The sequence below is a fragment of the Mustela erminea genome, chromosome 7 (assembly GCF_009829155.1).
Source record: "Mustela erminea isolate mMusErm1 chromosome 7, mMusErm1.Pri, whole genome shotgun sequence".
Taxonomy (NCBI): domain Eukaryota; kingdom Metazoa; phylum Chordata; class Mammalia; order Carnivora; family Mustelidae; genus Mustela; species Mustela erminea.
In genome coordinates this window covers 69,140,223-69,161,477 of record NC_045620.1, presented here as the reverse complement: position 1 = coordinate 69,161,477, position 21,255 = coordinate 69,140,223, and the positions used below count along the sequence as shown (strand labels likewise).

At 37.0% G+C, this 21,255-nt stretch overlaps 1 protein-coding gene across 1 annotated transcript in view; it reads right to left on the bottom strand.

Moving 5' to 3' along the window:
* PPP1R21 (protein phosphatase 1 regulatory subunit 21) overlaps nt 1-21,255 on the bottom strand; it is a 62,812-nt gene that overhangs the window by 14,537 nt on the left and 27,020 nt on the right. The window contains exons 12-16 of the mRNA XM_032352053.1: nt 18,936-19,072; nt 14,286-14,378; nt 10,503-10,630; nt 7,659-7,811; nt 2,629-2,721 (exon numbers count right to left, since the gene is read on the bottom strand). Coding sequence (XP_032207944.1) covers nt 2,629-2,721; nt 7,659-7,811; nt 10,503-10,630; nt 14,286-14,378; nt 18,936-19,072 — 604 coding nt within the window. The remainder of the gene's footprint in view (nt 1-2,628; nt 2,722-7,658; nt 7,812-10,502; nt 10,631-14,285; nt 14,379-18,935; nt 19,073-21,255) is intronic.

Here is a 21,255-nt window from a genome sequence, read left to right as displayed (position 1 = left end):
GGAGCAGCTGGAACTGCCATCTAATGCTGGGAGGACTAGAATTTGGGACAGACACTTTGAAAAACTGTTTGGCTGGATCTTTAAAGCTGACAACATCTTATCCTCTGCCCCAGCAAATCTACTTCCAGGTGTATCTGCAATAGAACAGTGTGCATATTTATCAGAAGACACGTGTAAGGATGCTCACAGCAGCACCAGGATAGCCAAACAGCTGAAACTACCCAAATACTCCTAGATTGTAAAAAAGAATAATGCCTATTCACACAGTAGAGTACTGAACAACAGTGAAAATGGACAGATTACAATTATATATAACATGATGAGCATTACAGATATGCTGGACTAAAGAAGCCAGACCTGAAAGAATATATATTATAAAACCTCATTTAACGTAAAGTCCATTTATTGAAACTTTCACTAATCTACTGTATTATAACATAGGATGATGGTTCTCTTTGGGGGCAAGGAGAATAATAACTGGAAAGGGGCATGAGGAAGGCTTCCGGCAATTTTTTTTAAAGGTATACCTTACATAAAGAAATGTTCTTTTTAAGAAATTTTATCTACGTGCTAGTTACATAAGTAACTAGCGAAAATTCATTGGGCTATACAGTTGACCCTTGAACAACCCAGGTTTGAATTACATGGATCCACTTACACAAAGATTTGTTTCAACATATGTAATATAGTACTATTAATCTATATTCTCATCCTTACGATTTTCTTTTTTTTTTTTTAAGACTTTATTTATTTATTTGACAGATAGCACAAGTAGGCAGAGCAGCAGGCAGAGGGAGAGGGAAAAGCAGACTCCCCCCACTACCCCCGCAACAGGGATCCCAATTCGGGGCTCAATCGCAGGACCTTGGGACCATGACCCAAGCCGAAGGCAGCCGCTCAACTGACTGAGCCACCCAGAAGCCCCTTCCTTATGATTTTCTTAATAACACCTTTTCTCTAGCTTACTTTATTTTAAGAATGTGGTATATAATATACATAATATACAAAACATGTGTTAATCAGCTGTTTATGCCCTTAGTAAGGCTTCTAGTCAACAGTAGGCTATTAGTAGTTCAGTTTTTGGAGAGTAAGAAGTTATACACGGATTTTTGACTGCATGGGCATGGGATGTCAATGCCTCTAACCCCCACATTGTTCAAGGATCAACTATACATTAATTATTTGTTTACTTTTTTAAACTATGTTATACTCCATTTAACAAGAAGTTTAAAAAACTAATTCTCAGGACAAATAAAAGCATGAAAATAAAAGCAAGCTTACAGTGAATTCCAAATGCTTTACCAACTATCATGGTTGAGCAATTACCATGTAGCAGACACTGTTCACAGTACTTTCCTGCCATTCTTCTACTGAAGCCTCACAGTCCTTCAATTCTCATTTCTCACAGAGCAGAACTAAAGCTCCCAGCAGCTGAACCACCTGCTAAGCTAGCAAACGGCAGAGCAAGGATTTGGGACTCCATCTGTCTGGCTCATAACTCTGATTCTTTTCACTGTATCACACTGCCTCCCTTTGGCTCAGTTAATCCTTACATGACCCTGAAAGACAGATATTATCCTCACTGCAGAGAGGCAGGAAGTGACGCCCAGAGAGCTTATCAGACTAGCCTGCAGAACGGGAAAAAAAACAGATAGCTCTCCCCACTTACTAGCTATTCTGGGTAAAAGCTGCCTAATTTCTTTGAGCCTTTACTTTCCTTACATAAAATAAGAAGAAAACTGAAAATCAATTTTTAAAGTATTCTCCATTTTATTGTTTATCCCAGAGAGCTTATCAGACTAGCCTGCAGAACGGGAAAAAAAACAGATAGCTCTCCCCACTTACTAGCTATTCTGGGTAAAAGCTGCCTAATTTCTTTGAGCCTTTACTTTCCTTACATAAAATAAGAAGAAAACTGAAAATCAATTTTTAAAGTATTCTCCATTTTATTGTTTATCCCAGGAATTTTGTTTTTCAGGAATTAGTCTCTAAATTAAATTTCCAGTTTCAACATCCTGGCATACTAATGTCGAAAAGACAAGTGATGCGTGTCAGCACAGATAAAATAAAGTCTCAGGTGACTTTATTTGCACTCTCTTTTAAGATAAATACCTCCAAAACTTAAAGCAAGCCTATTGTTGAGGGGAATAAATCTCTGGCAAAAGCTAAACCAGTGTCAGTGTGCACCAACTTCTGGAAAAGTCAGTCCCTCCCACTGCCACCTAGCCCCCAAATTCGACTGACCGACTGACTGAATATGGGAAATTTTTCCTTACTGATCATGCAGGAAATAAAAATAACTCACTGAGTCTCTAGCTCCTCCCCCTTTTTTTGCCTTATTATTCCCGACATTTAAATCTAGTGCCTAGAGAAAAACAATCACCGTATCCCAAGTGTGTTGGTCTTACTTTAGTGGCAATTACACCACCAACTGAATCAAGATGACTTATTTAGAGTATCAAGAAACGTTCTCCAGTGAATTATGTTTATAGTGCTTTTTAGCATGTGTTAAACCATTAATTTTACATATTTACTTATACAGCCTTTTAAATTGTTCTGAAAGCCTTCTCCGGGGGATTCAACATTTATCCTGTTTCAACAAGCAGCATGATTCGCCAGGCACCATACCTGTTGTGCAAGGCCTTCTCGACTTTCTGTAGAGCTAAGTAGGACCCGGCGGTTGGCCAGTGCTTCTTCATAAGGCACAGACTCCAAGAGGGGCTATGGAAAAAGCATAAGAATTCAAGCAAAAGATCGTATTATTCCCTGATCCTACCTACACAAATGAGAATGCTAAATGGGGTTCAGTATATATGCCATTCAGATATATGCCAACATAATTTCCTTTACTAATATGACAAGGAACTTTTTTTTTTTAAAGATTTTATTTATCTGACAGAGATCACAAGTAGGCAGAGAGAGAGGAAGGAAAGCAGGCTCCCCACTGAGCAGAGAGCCCGATGCAGGGCTCGATTCCAGGACCTCAGGATCATGACCTGAGCCAAAGGCAGAGGCTTTAACCCACTAAGCCACCCAGGCGCCCCAACAAGGAACTTTTTTTAAGAAAAATAAAGAAGAGGGGCCTGTCATTCCAGTTATAATCTACACTAACATCGTAAGGACTTGTACTGAATACCATATGATTTCACTCATATGTGAAATCCAAACAACAAAACAAATTAAAAACAAAAACAAAAAACAGAAACAGACTGAGATATAGAGAAAAATCAGATGGTTGCCAGGTAGAAGGGCAGTGGGGGAGGATGGGCAAAATGGGGAAAGGAGATTAAAAGGTACAAACTTTCAGTTATAAAATAAATAAGATACAGGGATACAAACACACAGTAAGGAATATAAATAGTAAGTAACAACATTGTATGGTGACAAACAGTAGCCTGACATATTTTGGTGATCACATTGTAATGTATATAAATGTTGAATAACTATGTTGTACACCTGAAATTATATAATACTGTATTGTCACTTACATCTCAATTTTTTTTTTTTTTTGGAAAGCAGACTGTCAGGAGATGGGGCAGAGAGGCAGTAGTAAAGATTACTAAGGGGAATTGTCTTGACCATGATTTCAAGGGTGGAGACATATGCCAAAACCTATCAAACTATATATTTCAAATATACAGTTTTTGTATGCCAATTAAATCCCCAATAAAACTTTGGAAAACAAACAAAACAGAGAAAGAAAGATGATAAAAAATCTAGAAACAGACAAAAGCATAGACAAAAATACATTGTGTGATAAATGGTGCATTTTTTCTAAGTCAGTGGAGAAAGGACAGACTGGATAAACGCTTTAAGGACAACCAGTCAATAAATTAGAAAAATAACTACTTAGATTCCCCGTTTTACACTTATATCAGAATGAATCCAAGATAGATTAAAGATTTGAATTTAAAAATTTAGGCCATGAAAATAATGAAAGAAAATATAAGTGAACATTTCCGTAATCCTGAAAAGCACCCCTAGGGGCGCCTGGGCGACTCAGTTGTTTTTCTCTCTCTTTTTTTTTTTTTTTAAGATTAGTTTTAGTTGTTGGAGAGAAAGCACATGCAGGAGCCTGAGCAGGGGAGGGGCAGAGGGAGAGGGAGAAGCAGGCTTCCCGCTGAGCAGGGAGCTGATGTGGGACTCGATCCTGAGACTCCTGGATCATGACCTGAGCCAAAGGCAGATGCTTAACCAACTGAGCCACCCAGGTGGGCGACTCAGGTCGGGATCCCAGAGTCATGGAATGGAGCCCCACATAGCATTGAGCTTCCTGCTCAGCGGGAAGCCTGCTTCTCCCTCTCCCACTCCACTTGCTTGTGTTCCCTCTCTCCCTGTCTCTCTCTCTGTCAAATAAATAAATAAATAAAATCTTAAAAAAAAAAAAAAGAAAGAAAGAAAGAAAGAAAAGTACCCCTAGCTGAGAATCACCACCATAAAGAAAAAGACTGGTTCACTGATATAAAAATTAAAACTTCTATTAAAAAGAAATACAACAGGGGCGCCTGGGTGGCTCAGTAGGTTAAGCCGCTGCCTTCGGCTCAGGTCATGATCTCAGGGTCTTGGGATCGAGTCCCGAGTCAGGCTGTCTGCTCAGCAGGGAGCCTGCTTCCCCAGCTTCTCTCTCTGCCTGCCTCTCTGCTACTACTTGTGATCTCTGTCTGTCAAATAAAAAAAAAAAAATACAACAGCAAACTGGGAGGAAAATATTTCCAACAAAGACAAAGGATTAACAATTTAACTATAAAAAATAAAATAAAATTCTTACTATAATAGGGAACTCTTTCAACCCTAATTAGGAACACCTATCTAAAAATAGGTCAACAATGAACAGAGAACTGAATTGAATACAAACAATAACTTTATGAAAGGACGTTCCACTTCAATAAGCAAAGAAATGCAAATTAAAATAACAGTAAGAAAGCTCTTGTCTCTGAGATGGATAAATATTAAATTCATGGTTTAAATTTATACTTCTACTGCTGGTAAACTATAAATAGGTAACCTTCTTAAGTATAGTCTGGAAGAAATGTGCCAAAATTTGAAAGATTCACAGACTTTGACTAAGCAATTCCATTTTGGAAAATTAATCTTTTTTTTATTTTTTTTTTTAAAGATTTTATTTATTTATTTGAGAGAGAGAGATCACAGTAGACAGAGAGGCAGGCAGAGAGAGAGAGGGGAAGCAGGCTCCCTGCTGAGCAGAGAGCCCCATGCGGGACTCCATCCCAAGACCCTGAGATCATGACCTGAGTGGAAGGCAGTGGCTTAACCCACTGAGCCACCCAGGGGCCCCTGGAAAATTAATCTTAAAGATATAAGTAAGTAGACAAATATAGGGAGATAGGTAGCCTTATACATTGCTAGAAATATAAAACAGTACAGCTACTCTCAAGGGAAATTTGCAATAAATATTAAAATCCAAAATGTGCAAACCACATGATCTAGAACATTCTACTACTCAATATTCCATACATATGCCCGAGGCATTTACAAAGTTACCCACTGCAGTATTATCATAACAGTAAAAAACTGGAATGAACCTAAATGCCCACCAACAGGGAATACCTAAATCAGCCACAGAACAACCATATTATAGACTTCTCTGCTGTATTTAAAAGGAATATAGCAGTCACCATATGTAATGATATACATCTCTAAAACATATTTTTTTTCCTTTTTTTTCATTTCTTTTAAAGTATAACTGATGAACAATCTTACATTAGTTCCAGGTGTACAACATAGTGATCTACCAATTCTATATATCTAAAACATTTTAATTTTTTAAAAAGATTTTATTTATTTATTCGACAGAGAGATCACAAGTAGGCAGAGAGGCAGGCAGAAGAGGGGCAGGGTAGCAGGCTCCCTGCTGAGCAGAGAGCCCCAGGCGGGGCTCCATCCCACGACTCTGAGATCATGACCTGAGCTGAAGACAGAGGCTTAACCCACTGAGTCACCAAGGTGCCCCTTAATTTTTTTTAAGTTTATTTTTTTAGTAATCTCTACACTCAAACTCATGCTCAAACCCATGACCCTGTGATTTAGAATTGAATGCTCTTCCAGCTGAGCCAGCCAAGCACCCCTAAAATATTTTAAATGAAAAAATCAAGTTGCACAATTGCACAATGAAACATGCATTTAGGTTTAAAAAAGAAAGAAAACTCTATTTATTGTATAGTGTCTTTAAGTTTATATAGATGTATGTAAATGCTCCAAGATTTTGGAAGGTTATACACCAAACTAAATACTACAGTCACCTCTGGAGAGAAAGTAAAATTAGGGACTGTACTTAATCTGTAATGTTCTAATATAATATAAGAATGTGTTTATTATGCATTATGTGTAACTAAAAAAACAAGGGAAAAAGGTAAAAACCAAATGCACAAAGTTGCAGGAGCAAGAATATCTACTGTAACTCCACATGTAATGGTGAAAAATAGAAAACAACCTAAATATCCACAAGCAATGCACTGGCTAATTAAATTATGACACATTTACAGAATGAAATACTATAACAATTTATAGTTATAGACATATATTATTTAATATATAAAAATCACAATTTATAAAATCACAATATATAAAAATCCAATTCACTATGAGGAAAAAAACAGATTCTAAAACAGTGTATATGGGGCACCCATGTGGCTTAGTAGGTTAAGTGTGTGGCTCTGGCTCAGATCATGATTTCAGGGTCCTGGGATTGAGCCTGGGGTTGGGCTCCCTGCCCAGCAGGGAGTCTGCTTCTCCCCTTCCCTCTCCCCCTCTGGCTCTCCCCCATGCTCATGCACTCTCTCTTCCCACTCAAATAAATAAATAAATAAAACTGTATATATTCAGATACACTTTGCTTTCTATAGCATATACATGTGTGTTTCCTGTGTGTTTGCACACATGCACTAAAATTTTTTTGGATATGGAGATACTCTAACAAAGTTAATGGTAGCTACATCTGGGTGGTGGGATTTGATGCAACTATAATTTTCTTCTTCATGTACTACTGTATCATCTGATTTCTTTTTTTTCTTAAGTTATTTATTTTTAAAAAAAATTTTTTTAAATTAACATATAACGTATTATTTGCCCCAGGGGTACAGGTCTGTGAATAGTCAGGCTTACACACTTCACAGCACTCACCATAGCACATACCCTCCCCAATGTTCTTAAGTTATTTAAATTCAATTAGCCAACACATAGTATATCATTAGTTTCAGGTGTAGTGTTCAATAATTTATCAGCTCCATATAACATGCAGTGTTCATCACATCAGGTGCCTTCTGATTTCTTTTTTGCAGTGACCCTGTATTTTTATATTCAGGAAACAATTATAAATGTGCTTCCATTTTTTTATGTCTCTATAAGTTTTGAGATTTCTGAGGTTGGATACTTACTAGCTGCCTGGCTGCCTCATTCTAGATACTCCTAGCAGGCACCTGGAGACATGTGTCCAACATGGGCTATGCAGAGATCACATGTTAATTGAAGTTTGGGTCTCTGTCACCTTCTCCTTCCCAAAGACCTCCCCCAGTACCCACCAACCACCTGTGCCCCCACTTGTGTAAAATCTAAACAACATAAACTGTGCAGACTCTTGCCATTCTCTAGAATGATTCCTGATTTTTCCTCTGATGCAAATTCAACAGCAGCTCACAAACCTTTCTCAGAGCCTTCATGTAGGCCGCAGCTTTTCTCTTGTACTGCAGCATGCATTCAGCTGAAAGAGGACTAATGAAGCCACTCGCTGCCTTGGGCCCGTAGCTCAGAGATGCAATGAAGCAGTCCACATTGTTGCTGAAGAAAGATGCAATCTAAATCAAGAGTGACGAGAAGACAGATTTTGTTTTCCAATAATATATCTAACATATATATCTCATAGTGTTTAGAGCAGAGTTAAAGGTGCTGAGAATGGAAATGAAATTTCAACACCTGCCCCAAGACCCACATTTACTTATTTGAGGAGAATACCTAGGGCGATGACTTGTAATAAAAAGACAATATAGGTAAAAAGATTGAGACCAGACTACTGACAGGTCTTAATGTAAACAACTTCTATTCTTCCTGAAAACCAAGACTAAGTCTGGTTTACTCTGTACATGTCTATGAGCTATTTAACTCATTAATTTCTGCTACTATTTTCAAAATATCCATGTTTGGATTTATACATGCTATTCATATTTTAACTTTGAATTTTTCAAATTCCAACAAGAGACATGACACAGCATCTTGGAATATATTCACTTTACTTAAACTTAATTCTGTAAATCTCAATTTGTGATTTACACATATAATAAAGACTAGCAATTTAGTAGCCCCTGTTATTAATAGATTTAACTTGTATTAAATCTGTGTAAGCAGCCATGAAGATCCATGACTGAGCCATGACTTTGAATCTACAGTGCTGTATGAAATGGTGATATAATTAAAAATGTCTGAGAAGGTTATTAGCCAGAAAAATTAAAGTCATGGTTACATTAAAGCATATCCTATTTTGATAAATAAGAAGTGACTTATAGAACAAAACATCCTAAGCCTCGGCAGAAACTGACCAAAAAGTAAGCAGTGAATCACTAATGGTCTGAAAGGTTTTATTTTTCATCATTTTACTGTATCAAATGAAATTCTGTTCTAGGTAGTATTCAAGAAAATAAAGGATTCTAAAGGTCTTAAGACTTATATCACCTGTAAAGGACATGGAAAATCACATACCCAGGGTTTGCATTTTAGGTCATTGCAGTATATGGTGAGGTTTATTTTCTTTCCTCTTTCTAATACTTCTATACTTTCTAAATGTTCTTCAATATGCATATATCATTACATTTTCTTACTGGGCTTTTAAAAATTATAAACTATAAATTTTAGTTTAATCGAATCACATTAGCTAAGTATTAAGCTCTCACCAACTAACATTAGTTCAGATACTTATTTCAGTTAAGAACCATTTACAAAAATCTCAGAATGAAGATTGTAGACCTGTCCTTGAGACATTTTAATGTTTCAGGTAAAGCCAATCTAATATTAGCTGTGAAGGACCCAGGTATTAAATATTTCAGAGTTTTCATAAAAGTTGAAAAATGTGGAGACTCCTCTAAAATGCCAAAGTTTTTTTTTCCAAAATCTTCCATACTTAAATCAAAGCTAGAATTATCTTCAGAAGCTATGGCATGCCTGTAGATTCAAGTGTTCAAGAAGTGGCCGCAGGGATGGTCTTCTGGCTGAGGAACTCTGTAGGCACAGATCCGTGAGCTGACAGAACCTAAATGTTTTAATGACAGAACCTAAATGTTTTAAACCTTTTAATGATGGCCCCAAGCTCTAACAAAGTGTCACAAAGACCAGTCTGAGTCTGGAAAAGATGACACTGAATATATAATCTGATCTGTGATCATTCTGATTCACTTAATTACCTAAAAAAAAAATGTTTCTATAAAACTCAACCAGTCAGAAGTATGTAAGCCTGACGATGCACAGACCTGTACCCCTGGGGCTAATAACACATTACATGTGAATTTAAAAAAAAAAAATTAAAAAAAAAAACCCACAACCAGTCAGAAAAATATTGCCATATAAACACAGAGAAATTTCCTTGAGAAATTAGGATGCATCCACTGAAATAAATGGGCTAAGATAGGTCTGAATACAGTCCTTCCAGTTATACATATATGGGTAGTTCTCAAGGAAATCTGAATCAGTAAAGCAGTATTGAGAATATAACAACTGCTGAAATCAGAACATCCAAGATAGAATTTTTAGAAAAAATGCATTTTGGTCAGTTTATGATAATAATTAAGTGTTTAATGATCCAAATAATCATTATCTAATATTAATGGTTCTATAAAAAGACACGTGTTAAAGTCACCTTAAAAGTACTTGTTAAGAAATCAAATCACAGGAGCGCCTGGGTGGCTCAGTGGGTTAAAGTCTCTGCCTTTGGCTCAGGTCATGATCCCAGGATCCTGGGATCGAGCCCCACATCGGGCTGTCTGCTCAGGAGGGAGCCTGCTTCCTCCTCTCTGTCTCTCTGCCTGCCTCTCTGCCTACATGTGATCTCTATCTGTCAAATAAATAAATAAAATCTTAAAAAAAAAAATCCACAGAAGTAGCAATGTGACAAAAAACTAGAAGCGAAAAAGTCTTAACAAAGGTTTTACTGGTTCTTTTTTCTTTTTATATATGCTCCCAATTTCTGTAAAGGAGACATTTGATATACACAAAGATGTATAATGATCATCAATATCTCCCTAAAAAAAAAACTGTGAGTGATCTACTTACTCATCACAAAGGCTGAACAGTCACTCCCACATTGTTTAAAATATTGGGTAGGGAGAAGGAGAAGGAAGACAACTTTATTTTACAAAAAAGTCTGATATTCCAAAATCCTTTTATACAGATTAATTTTCCTATGTCATTCAAGGAAAAAAAAAAAAAAAAAGAGCTTACACAAGATTTAAATTAAAATTAATGACACTATAAACCAGATAAGCTATAAATTATAAACTTACCTTTCCTGCTCCATTTGTTAATGCTACTAATGATGACAGAATACAGTCATTAGTTGTAATAAGCTTCTGTGTTGCTGTTGGAAGTTCATGCTCTATTGTAGCTTTCTGACTGTAATGTTTAGAAATATCTATAAAAGCAATCAAATGAAAACTCTTACTATCCATAAACAAGTTGCACACAACCAGCCTGTTAACTTTTCATATCTACTCTTAGAGACTTATGCAGTAAATCTGAATAATAACAACAAAAAAAAAATAGTCCCAACTCTATCAGGATTGTCCTGAATATTACTTAGGTCACAAAATCACGTGGAAAGAATAGTGACAAGTGAGAGTCTCTTAATACCATCCTGGGGTCTCTATTCCCACCACCAGCTTGTGGCTGATGATCCCTCCTCATTGGAGAGTTTGCCCTTCTTCTAGTGCTCAGTAAATGACCCTAACCAGTACTTACCAGTTAAAAATGCTGTTTTGATAGTCTAGGCAGGCACAGATGAGAATTTATCTCGCACTCTTATAGGCTAACCATGAGGTTGGAACAGAATGACCAACAGAGGCACGATGTCCCACAATCCTTACTGGACCATAGCTAGTTTGTTAGTACATACCCTAACTGACACGGACAAGGGTCTACACAGCCAAACCAGGATTGAACACTCCCATGTCTGACTTCACAGGCCACTGCTCCCAGTCCCAGAATATTACAACAAAGCCTATAGTCAGGAAAGCACAGGAGAGAGACTTAGATATAAAAAAAAGTTAAAAGAAATTGCAGTAGGTGAAACTGGCCAAACTACTAAGCTTAGGGTTTTCTGGGTCTCTGAGAAAAAAATGATTTTGTCCCGGAAATAAGGGATAATGGGAGAATTCTTAAGACAACACTGATTTATGGAGGAAAGGTAATGATCTTTTTAAATAATAAATTGTTCACAATTCATTCTCCTCCGCCTTTTTTAGAATACTTCAGGTACAACAGCATGAACTATCATTACCAACAAAGCCAAAAATAAATCACAAAATACGAAAATTAATTTTTATAACAAGTGTGTATGCAGAGAATTGCACTTATTCAGAATCAAGAAAACTAGTTGATTTTAGACTATGGATAACTTAAAAGAAATAAGACTAGTTAGAAAGAAATGGCATTTCAGATTTAACCTGATATGATCATAATATTTTAACACAAAATCACTATCTTATGAATAAAAATATTTTTATTAAAATTTTAAAACTGGCAAATTGTTTTATTTAATATAGATATATACATATATATGTAAACTGTAATTTAAGACAGTTTTAGATTCACAGAAAGGTTACAGAGACTTTCTGTATACCCTTTAGCCAGTTTTCCCTACTAGTAACACCTTACATTACTATGGTACAGTTCTCACAGCACAGAAACCAATATTGGCACATTACTATTATGTTTATATTTTTTCAAAATAAATGATTATCCTCTATATAAAAATTCTATATAAAAATATAAAAAAGTGAATAAAAATTCAAGTGGAACACAACTTTTTAATTATTTACTTTAGAGAGAGAGCGGGAGTGCACAGAAGAGGGACAAAGAGACTACTCAAACAGACTCCCCACTGAGCACAGAGCCCGACAAAGGGCTTGATCCCAGGACCCTGAGATCATGTCCTGAGTCGAAATCAAGAGTCATCTGCTTAACCGAGACACCCAGGCAACCCACTGAACATTTTTATATACTGAATTTACTAGCCTCTAACACAGACATTCTCTTGCTACACACTACAGAAAGTTGTAGTCACTATTTTACTGGAAGTACACAAAGCTTAATACGACTCGGCTAGCAGGTACCTTTAGGTGATTGGTAGATGACTGAGATACTTATAAAAGTCATATAGTACTATGAACACTGATGTGGTTTCCACTGGAACAGGGCCACTGTAGTTTGACAGCAATAATTCTCCTGAACCAATTCTTTACTGAGTCCAAATATTTCAATTATTTAGGGTGTTCCTTAGCATTAATTTTTAAATCCAAAAGAACAAAGAAACCATGTGTCCTAGGCCAGATTTTTTCCCCTTTTTTTAAGATTTAAGATTATTTATTCATTTGACAGAGAGAGCAAAAGCAAGGGGAGCAGCAGGCAGAGGGAGAAGCAGGCTCCCCACTGAGCAAGAAGCCTGATGTGGGACTCCATCCCATCATGACCTGAGTTGAAGGCTGACACTTAACCAATTGAGCCACCCAGGCACCCTGGGGTTTCTTTTTATGATTCCTATGAGTCTACTTGCTTTAGACCTGACACTAAAAATCAACAGTTCTCACTTAGAATTCCCTTGTTAAAAGATTAATTCATACCTATTTTAAATCCATGTAGGATCGGCACGTTTATAAATCTCTAGCTCTCTTTTTACACTGACACTTGCCTGCCTGCCTCCTACCTCAGATCAAGCAATTATTCAGGGCAAAGCAGGAAGGGAAGAGGTTTGAGAGTTCTTGAAATCACAAAGCTTCTTCTGTTAATGCCAGTTGATGTTCACTCTGATGTTCTCCCTGAGAGATACACAGCTGTCTTCCAAGCTAGGTAAGAAGACAAATTTGAACTGTAAACCTAGCAACTGGACCCCATAATCTTGCCAACCACCCTTCCTATTGCCCAGTATTCTCTCTTTACATTATGTCTGCAAGGACAGAAACAAGCAGAGGCACTAAGAGGGTGGTGAAATTCACCTTACTGAATGGTAAGGTGGTGCTAGGTGAGACTGTTGGCACTAAGAATGAATGATTCCCAGTGCCAGAGGTTACATGCCAATCTACAGAAGGGCCTGAATATACCCAACTTGTACATGCTTTCCAACACTCGTAAGTTTTTAAAATTATTTTCTGTGAAACTAGTAACAGGCCCGCAATCGTTACCTCCACACCACAATGAATAATCGAGGCTATTATTAATCTGGGCTATTTCTGATAACTGCTTCTGTCCTTTCCTCCTTCCCCTGCACCAACTGTCTTCAAAAGGAAAAGAAAGAAAAAACCGAGAAGCCACGCAGACCTATAGATTAAAAAGGCAACTCAGAATCAGTTAGCTAAGAAGCATATGAAATATGGGCGCCTGGGTGGCTCAGTTGGTTGGACAACTGCCTTCGGCTCAGGTCATGATCCTGGAGTCCCGGGATCGAGTCCCGCATCGGGCTCCCAGCTCCATGGGGAGAAGCTCTCACTGTCTATCAAATAAATAAATAAAATCTTAAAAAAAAAAGCATATGAAATGTCCTTCAGCCAACTTTTTCTTAGTCTACAGCAATTAAACACCAGCCAAAGCTTAAAAGCAAACCTTCACTTCTCAAGGTTCCCCTGAGCAAAACAGGGCTTAAAATGGGCACTTTAAACATAAAAATGCAAAGGATGGTGCAAAGTTAGTACATTCTTTCTTGGAACTTTAAACCCCGATTTCCTCAATTCCTTCATGCTTGGGCTCTAACACATGCAAAGTATTTTGCTAAATGCTTTTCAATAAGCATGTCTGGCTTGATAAAATTCATATACCTGCCTGCAATCAGTGCAATGCATTTTTGGCTAAAGCACTGTGCACAAGGGTTTCTCTTCAGCGCTTTGTTTACCTTCAGAAATGAAGCAGATGGAAAAAGCAGACGGCAGTGAGCTGTGCACTTCAACAGAAGCCAAATGCTACTAAGCCTTTTTCTGGGGTCTATTAGCCTTGGCAGTATTTGTTTAAATCTCACTTGGTCAGAGCTGAGAAAATAAGATGCAGGTTTTTAGCTCACTGATGTACTTTTCAAGCCTCACCTTTCACAACATCATGAAATCCATGCAGAGCAGCACCAACGTTTGTTAAGACAGAACCGTAGTTTGTCCGAAGGAGTCCGTCTGGCTCTGTACCTAGGAAACCAAAATCACAAGCCTAAGCATTTCCCTAGAAGACTTCCTCGCCTGCAAAACTGACAACCCACCCTCTTCCACTTTTGGGAACAGAGAGAATAAAGACTGCCTGTGATGTGCTGGAAATAATGGGTCCTGAAATCCTTGCAGACACAGTCAGATATAATGGTGATAAATACAGCCACAACTGACTGATTTGCATTATCCACATCCACAAATATTTTTAATAGTTAAGAATCAAAATTAAATTGTTAAGTAGGATTACATATTTTATGATCCTTTTTGAAATAAAAGTTTGTGAGGTGCCTGGGTGGCTCAGTGGGTTAAGCCTCTGCCTTTAGCTCAGGTCATGATCTCAGGGTCCTGGGATTGAGCCCCATATCAGGCTCTCTGCTCAGCAGGGAGCCTGCTTCCCCCTCTCTCTCTATCTGCCTCTCTGCCTATTTGTGATCTCTCTCTCTCGCTGTCAAATAAATAAATAAATAATCTTAAAAAAAAAAAAAGGTTAGTGAATTTCAACCTTATTACTACAGAGCACATTTCTCGACGTCTTCTTTCCCTACATGTTATTTGTTGAACCTCACTAAAAACATCATTATTCAGACTTCTACTTCTGATATGACCACATGAGCAGCTCCACACACCAATGCTCCCCCCAAAACTGGTGAAAATTATATTATTTTATTTTAAAAGATTTTATTTATTTATTTATTTGAGAGCGAGAAAGAGAGCAGGAGAGGGGTGGAGGAGTGGGGGAGGTGGGTAGGGAGAAGAAGACTCCCTGCTGAGCAGAGAACCCTACGTGGGGCTCAATCCCAGCCTGAGATCATGACCTGAGTAGAAGGCAGATGCTTATTAACTGACTGGGCCACCAGGCACCCCTGAAAATTATTCTAAAAACAACTATTTAAGACTCTGGAAATAACCCTAAGTAGATACAGTAAATGAAGAAACATTTATCAAGCGAATCTTTTAAAAACAAAGGAAAAAAAAGAAAAAATCTTTAACAACTCTAAGAACAGCCAGAATCTGTGGTATTTGAACAAAGACCCATTCCCCCAATCCCCTCATCAGCTCAGTGAGCTGGAAATCCCACTCCAGAATGGTGAGGCCAAGAATATAACTCTCCTATAACTGGAGGACTGCATTTCTCCTCTTGTCCCCACCTACCTGTTAAAGCTAAGTTCAGGCTGAGTATGACAGAGAGGTGGTAGTTCTTCCACGCAGCCCCAACTTGTGGGATGGAGGCTCTACCATGAGCCCAGCACTGCTGAGAAACTGGGGTTCTCCATACCCTTGCCTAGCTCATTTTATCCGCACAGAAAGGGCAAGCCAGGGAGACTGGAGGCTGTGGCCCTACCTCAGCTCCACCAGCGCTCAGCCACTAAATCAAGAGTGTTACTCAGAAGTACAGCATTGTCCCCATCTCCAGCACCACAACCATGGCTCAGAGATTTAGCCCAAGGGAGGCACAGGCCTTAAAACAGAAAATTCTGAATCTGTTCCCAAAGGAATTGATTTCACTCTCAATAGAGTATGGAGAAGTTCAAGTCTAAACGTTTTCTCAAAAAATCGGAGCTTGTGGGAAAGCAGTTAACAGGAAACTAGTAGATGCATTAAAGATGTGAGTTAAACATCTGGCTGGTTTACCAGAGGGGAAGAAAACAGCTAAGAAGAGCCCTCCTGAGGTCATAACAAACCTCAAACACTGATCTCAAAAAACATAGACATAAAGAAGCCCAAATTCAACTGGATCAACAGTGGAGCAATTTATGCCCCCAAGGCATTGTTAAAAACAAGATATCAGTCAGCCAGCAATCAGTGGAGCTTATCCCTGGTGAGATCAAAAAACAAAACAGGGAAAGGTCCCTGGCAAAACCACTGTCACCCCAGGGCAACTACGTGCATGCTGAATGCTGAACAGCCCTGAGAAACAACATCAGCATGCTTAATCTGAAAAACTACAAAATAAAATCAAAGAAGGTCTACCTAGATGGAAAAATATACCATGTTCATGAACTAGAAATTTAACATCGTTAAGATGGCAATGCTCCCACATTGCCAGGGCTGCTACAACGTAAGACCACAAAGGTGGTGGTTTAAACCAACAGAAGATACTTTTCTTACAGTTCTGGAAGCCAAAAGTCTGAAATCAAAGTGCTGACAGGGCCACACTTCCTCCAAAGACTCCAGAGGAGAATAATAATAAGGAGTAACAATAATAATAATAATAATTAATAAGGAAAATAATAATAAGGAGAATTTCTTGCCTCTCCCAGGTTCCCTGGCCTGTGGCAGAATTATTCTAATTCTTGCCTCTATCTTCATATGGCCTCCCCGAGTCTCTCCTGTGACTCCGTATGTCTCCAAATCTCTCCTTACAATGATGGAAGGATAGCAGTCACTGGATTAATAAGGCTCTCCCTAAACTAGTAGAACCCCACCTTATTTTGATTTCATCTGCAGAGATCCTATTTCCAAATAAAGTTACAAATAGAGATACTGGGGTGGAATTTCATGTATCTTTTAGGGAGACACAGAAACTCCCCAAACTGATCTACAGATTCAATAAAGTATCAGAATCCCAGCTGATTTTTTCATAGAAACTAACTAGCTGATTCCAAAATTCATATGGAATTGTTAAGAGAACAGTAACAGCCAAATAATCTTGAAAAGGAAGAACAAAGTAGAAGAACTTTCACTTCTTGATCTCAAAACTAACTACAGAGCAAAAGTCATCAAGACAGTATAGTATTGGCAGAGGATACATAGATCACTGGAATAAATCTGAGAGTCTAGAAATAAATCCATACATCTATGATCAACTGATTCTTAACAAGTGTGCCAAGGCCATTCAATAGGGAAAAAGTAGTCTTTTCAATAAATGGTGTTGAGAAAACTGGATAAACACATGCAAAAGATACCTCACACCAGATACAAAAATTAACTCAGAATGGATCAAAGGCCTAAACATAGGGTTAAAACTATACACTCTTAGAAGAAAACATAGGGGATAGTTTTTATGACCCCAAATTTGACAACATATTCCTAGATATGATACCAAAAGCATGAGCAATAAAATAAAGACAAATTGGACTTCACCAAAATAACAAACTTTCATTATGGAATGGACACCATCAAAAAAGTGAAAAGATAATCCACAAAATGGAAGAAAATACTGTCAATCATGTACCCAAAAAGGGATTTGATCTAGAATGTATAAAACTCAATAATAAAGAGATAACCCAACTGAGAAATAGAGAAAGGATATGAATAAACCTATTTCCAAAGAAGATATATAAAAAGCCAATAAAGACATGAAAAGATGCTTGACATCATTAGACATCAGGGAAATACAAATCAAAACTGTAATGAGAAACCACTTCAGAAAGTCAGGTAACACTAGGATGGGTAAAACCAAAAAGTGAGATAATAATAAATGCTGGTGAGGATGTGGAGAATCAGAACACTCATACTTTGCTAGTTGGAAAACAGTATGGCAGTTCTACCAATAGTTAAACATAGTTGTCATATAATCCAGCAATTCCACCCCTAGGTATATACCCAAGAGAAATGAAGGCTATGCTCACTCAAACACTTGTTCACAATTATCTACAGCATCATTATTCATAACAGCCAAAAGGCTGAAACTACACAAACTATCCATCAACTGACGGGTAAATAAAATGTGGTGGGATATATAATGGAGTATTATTCTGCAATAAAAAGAAATGGATGAATTTTGAGAACATTGGGCTGAGTGAAAAAAAGCAGTCATAAAAGACCACATATTATATGATTCCATTTATACAAAATGTTCAGATTAGGCAAATCTATAGACAGAAAGTACATCAGAAGTTGCTTCGTGCCAGGGAGAGACAGAATAGGGGAATGAGGTAATAGCTAAACTATATAGGATTTCTTCTTAAAGTGATGAAAATATTTTAAAATTAACATTGGTGTGTGATGGTGCACATATCTGTGAATATACTAAAAACCATTGAACATTATACTTTAAATGTAGATTAAATGGTATATAAATTATACCACATTAAATCTGTTACAGGAAAACAAATGACAGTACCAGAAAAATCACAGCATTCTTAAAATCAAGATCCATTCTATTACCTGAAAATACTCTTTCCAAGTTACAGCAAAACAAAACAAAAGACATTTTTACTTCCAAACCTCCTTACCCCATGCTACTTGTTGGAAAGTTGCTACAATTCTTATGCTTTGCCCCTCTCCATTTAAAAAAAAAAGATGGAGAGAAAGGGAATTAATATTTAATGCATGTCTTCAATGCCTAATATTGTATATTCTTAATTTAACTTAATAATTATTTTACCTCCATTTTAAAAATGGGGGAAAACAGGTACAGAGAAGTAAAGTGATTTGCTAAAGATCATAAATGTGAAAGGGGCTGGAAGATTTGAATTCAAGTTTTTCTGACTCCAGATCCTATACTCTTCTATTCAAAGAAACTAAACAACTCCCTTCTCCAGCTTCTTCTACTCTAAGCTCTTCAAGTTGAACCATGAACAACCAAAAACTTACTTGGCAAGGCAAGAAGATGGATATAAGTCTCCAGCTTCTCAAACACAGCTGTCATCTTTTTCATGTCCTGAGACAGCTCTAGGTTCCTGGCTCTCAATGCAGATGTGCAAAGAGAAGATTCACATTCTTCTTCTAAACTAGGAATGAACAGATTTTTCAAAAGTGAGCATCCGAATGATTTTCAAACAGCTGTACTAAATCACCTGAATTCTCAAACAACTATATCCAAAGAGAAACTTTCCAAGAAAAAAATAAAACTGATCTCATTTATAAGATTCTATTTTCTAGACCACAATACATACACCTGTTTGCTGCAAATGACTAACAGAGATCCAAACAGAAAAAAAGCAAACAAACAAAGGCAGATGGCCATTGTCTTTCCATCCTTAGAGCAGCACAAAACTATTTCCCTTAAAAATACTTTGAGGGAAATAAATTTCTTTTTGAGGAACGGTGCCTAGGTGGCTCAGTAAATAGAGCATGGGACTCTTGATCTCAGGATCATAAGCTCAAACCCCACACTAGACACAGAACTTACTTTATTAAAAAAGAAAGAAAGAAAAAGGGACGCCTGGGTGGCTCAGTGGGTTAGGCCTCTGCCTTCAGCTCAGGTCATGATCTCAGGGTCCTGGGATCGAGCCCCACATCGGGCTCTCTGCTCAGTGGGGAGTCTGCTTCCCCTTCTCCCTCTGCCTGCCTCTCTGCCTACTTGTGCTCTCTCTCTCTCAAATAAATAAATAAAATCTTTAAAAAAAAAAAGAAAGAAGAAAAAACTTGCCAAGAAAAATATTTCATACATTGAATTCCTAAAGAAACCTTGTTAGTATATATATTTGTAAAAGCCAAACAGATGGAAAAAAACCAATCTATACACTCAAATCTAAAAATCAATGGCTAGGGATGCTAGGGTGGCTCAGCGGGTTAAAGCCTCTGCCTTCGATTCAGGTCATGATCCCACAGTCCTGGGATAGAGCCCCACATTGGGCTCTCTGCTCAGTGGGGAGCCTGCTTCCTCCTCTCTCTCTGCCTGCTTCTCTGCCTACTTGTGATCTCCACCTGTCAAATAAATAAATAAAATCCTTAAAAAAAAAATCAATGGCTAATAATATAATACATTATTTCATTTTCTATTTTAAAGGGTTACTTGGGGAAATAATTATAAGGCCAAAAAAACACGTGGACTCTTAACAGTGTTTATTAAAAATATGCCGGAAATCAAGCAAAAAGCTAGGCACGTTATTAGCACAGGAATGGTAATCATATCCTCTTCCTTCTCCTTCTCTACTTTAGAGCAGACAGCTATTCATTCAATACTAAGCCCACTTACTACTAAAAAGAACATGTCACCTTGTCACCTTGTCAATTGAAGTGGTTTTTAAACCAATGATGAAAAGTTGTCTAAAAACATAAATACGTGATGAGGCAGAGGACAAAACATCCCAAGAATAGGAATATAAAATTAAGAAAGGACTTATCCAATGTTTCTAAAAATGTAACAGTGAAAAAAATAAAGGTAAAATAAAAATGCATAACTGTTTCAAGTAGCAAAAACTACCTTTGCAATGGTTCTCAAATAGATTCTTCTTAAACATAAGCCAAATCAGTAAGATATATTCAATTTAGTGGTTAAACTTCTAAAGTCAATTTTCAAAAACTTTACATTGAACTATAAACTCTATTAATCTGAATGAAATTGTAATTCATAATTATTAGTTTAAGTCCTAATTCTCTGATTCCTAAAATTCTGTCATATCCACAAATCATAAAATTTGGTTAGCAAAATACCTTGTCAGGTTAGAATTAGGAAATAAAATGGCTTTTAACACATAATAAATTTTTTAAATAATGAAAGTTTACATTTTTGAAAAGGTAAAACCTATTTCTTTAGCTTTATCAAGATTTATGAACCATAATTACTTGCACATTTTCAATATCTATGTTACTCATCTATATATTTTCTAAATCTTATCTTACAATATATTATAATACACATATGTTCTGACTTCTCTTACATTCCAGTTGTATTATTTTTAAATTTTTTTTAAAGGCTAAATCTTAGGATGAAAAGATTCAGATGAATTAAGGGTCTTGATAATTTTAGACCAAAAGTATCAAAACATACAAGCAATATTATCAAATTTCCAGTTATATGGATTATTTTCTCTTTTCCTTCCAGAAATACTTAACAAAGAATATTTAAGGTTATCAAATGATATCTTCTATGAGGGCTGGCGCAGATAAAGTTTTTAGCTTATAACTTATTTAAATAAATCACCAATAATAAAGACAAGAAAATATCACTTCAAAGAAACCTAATGAT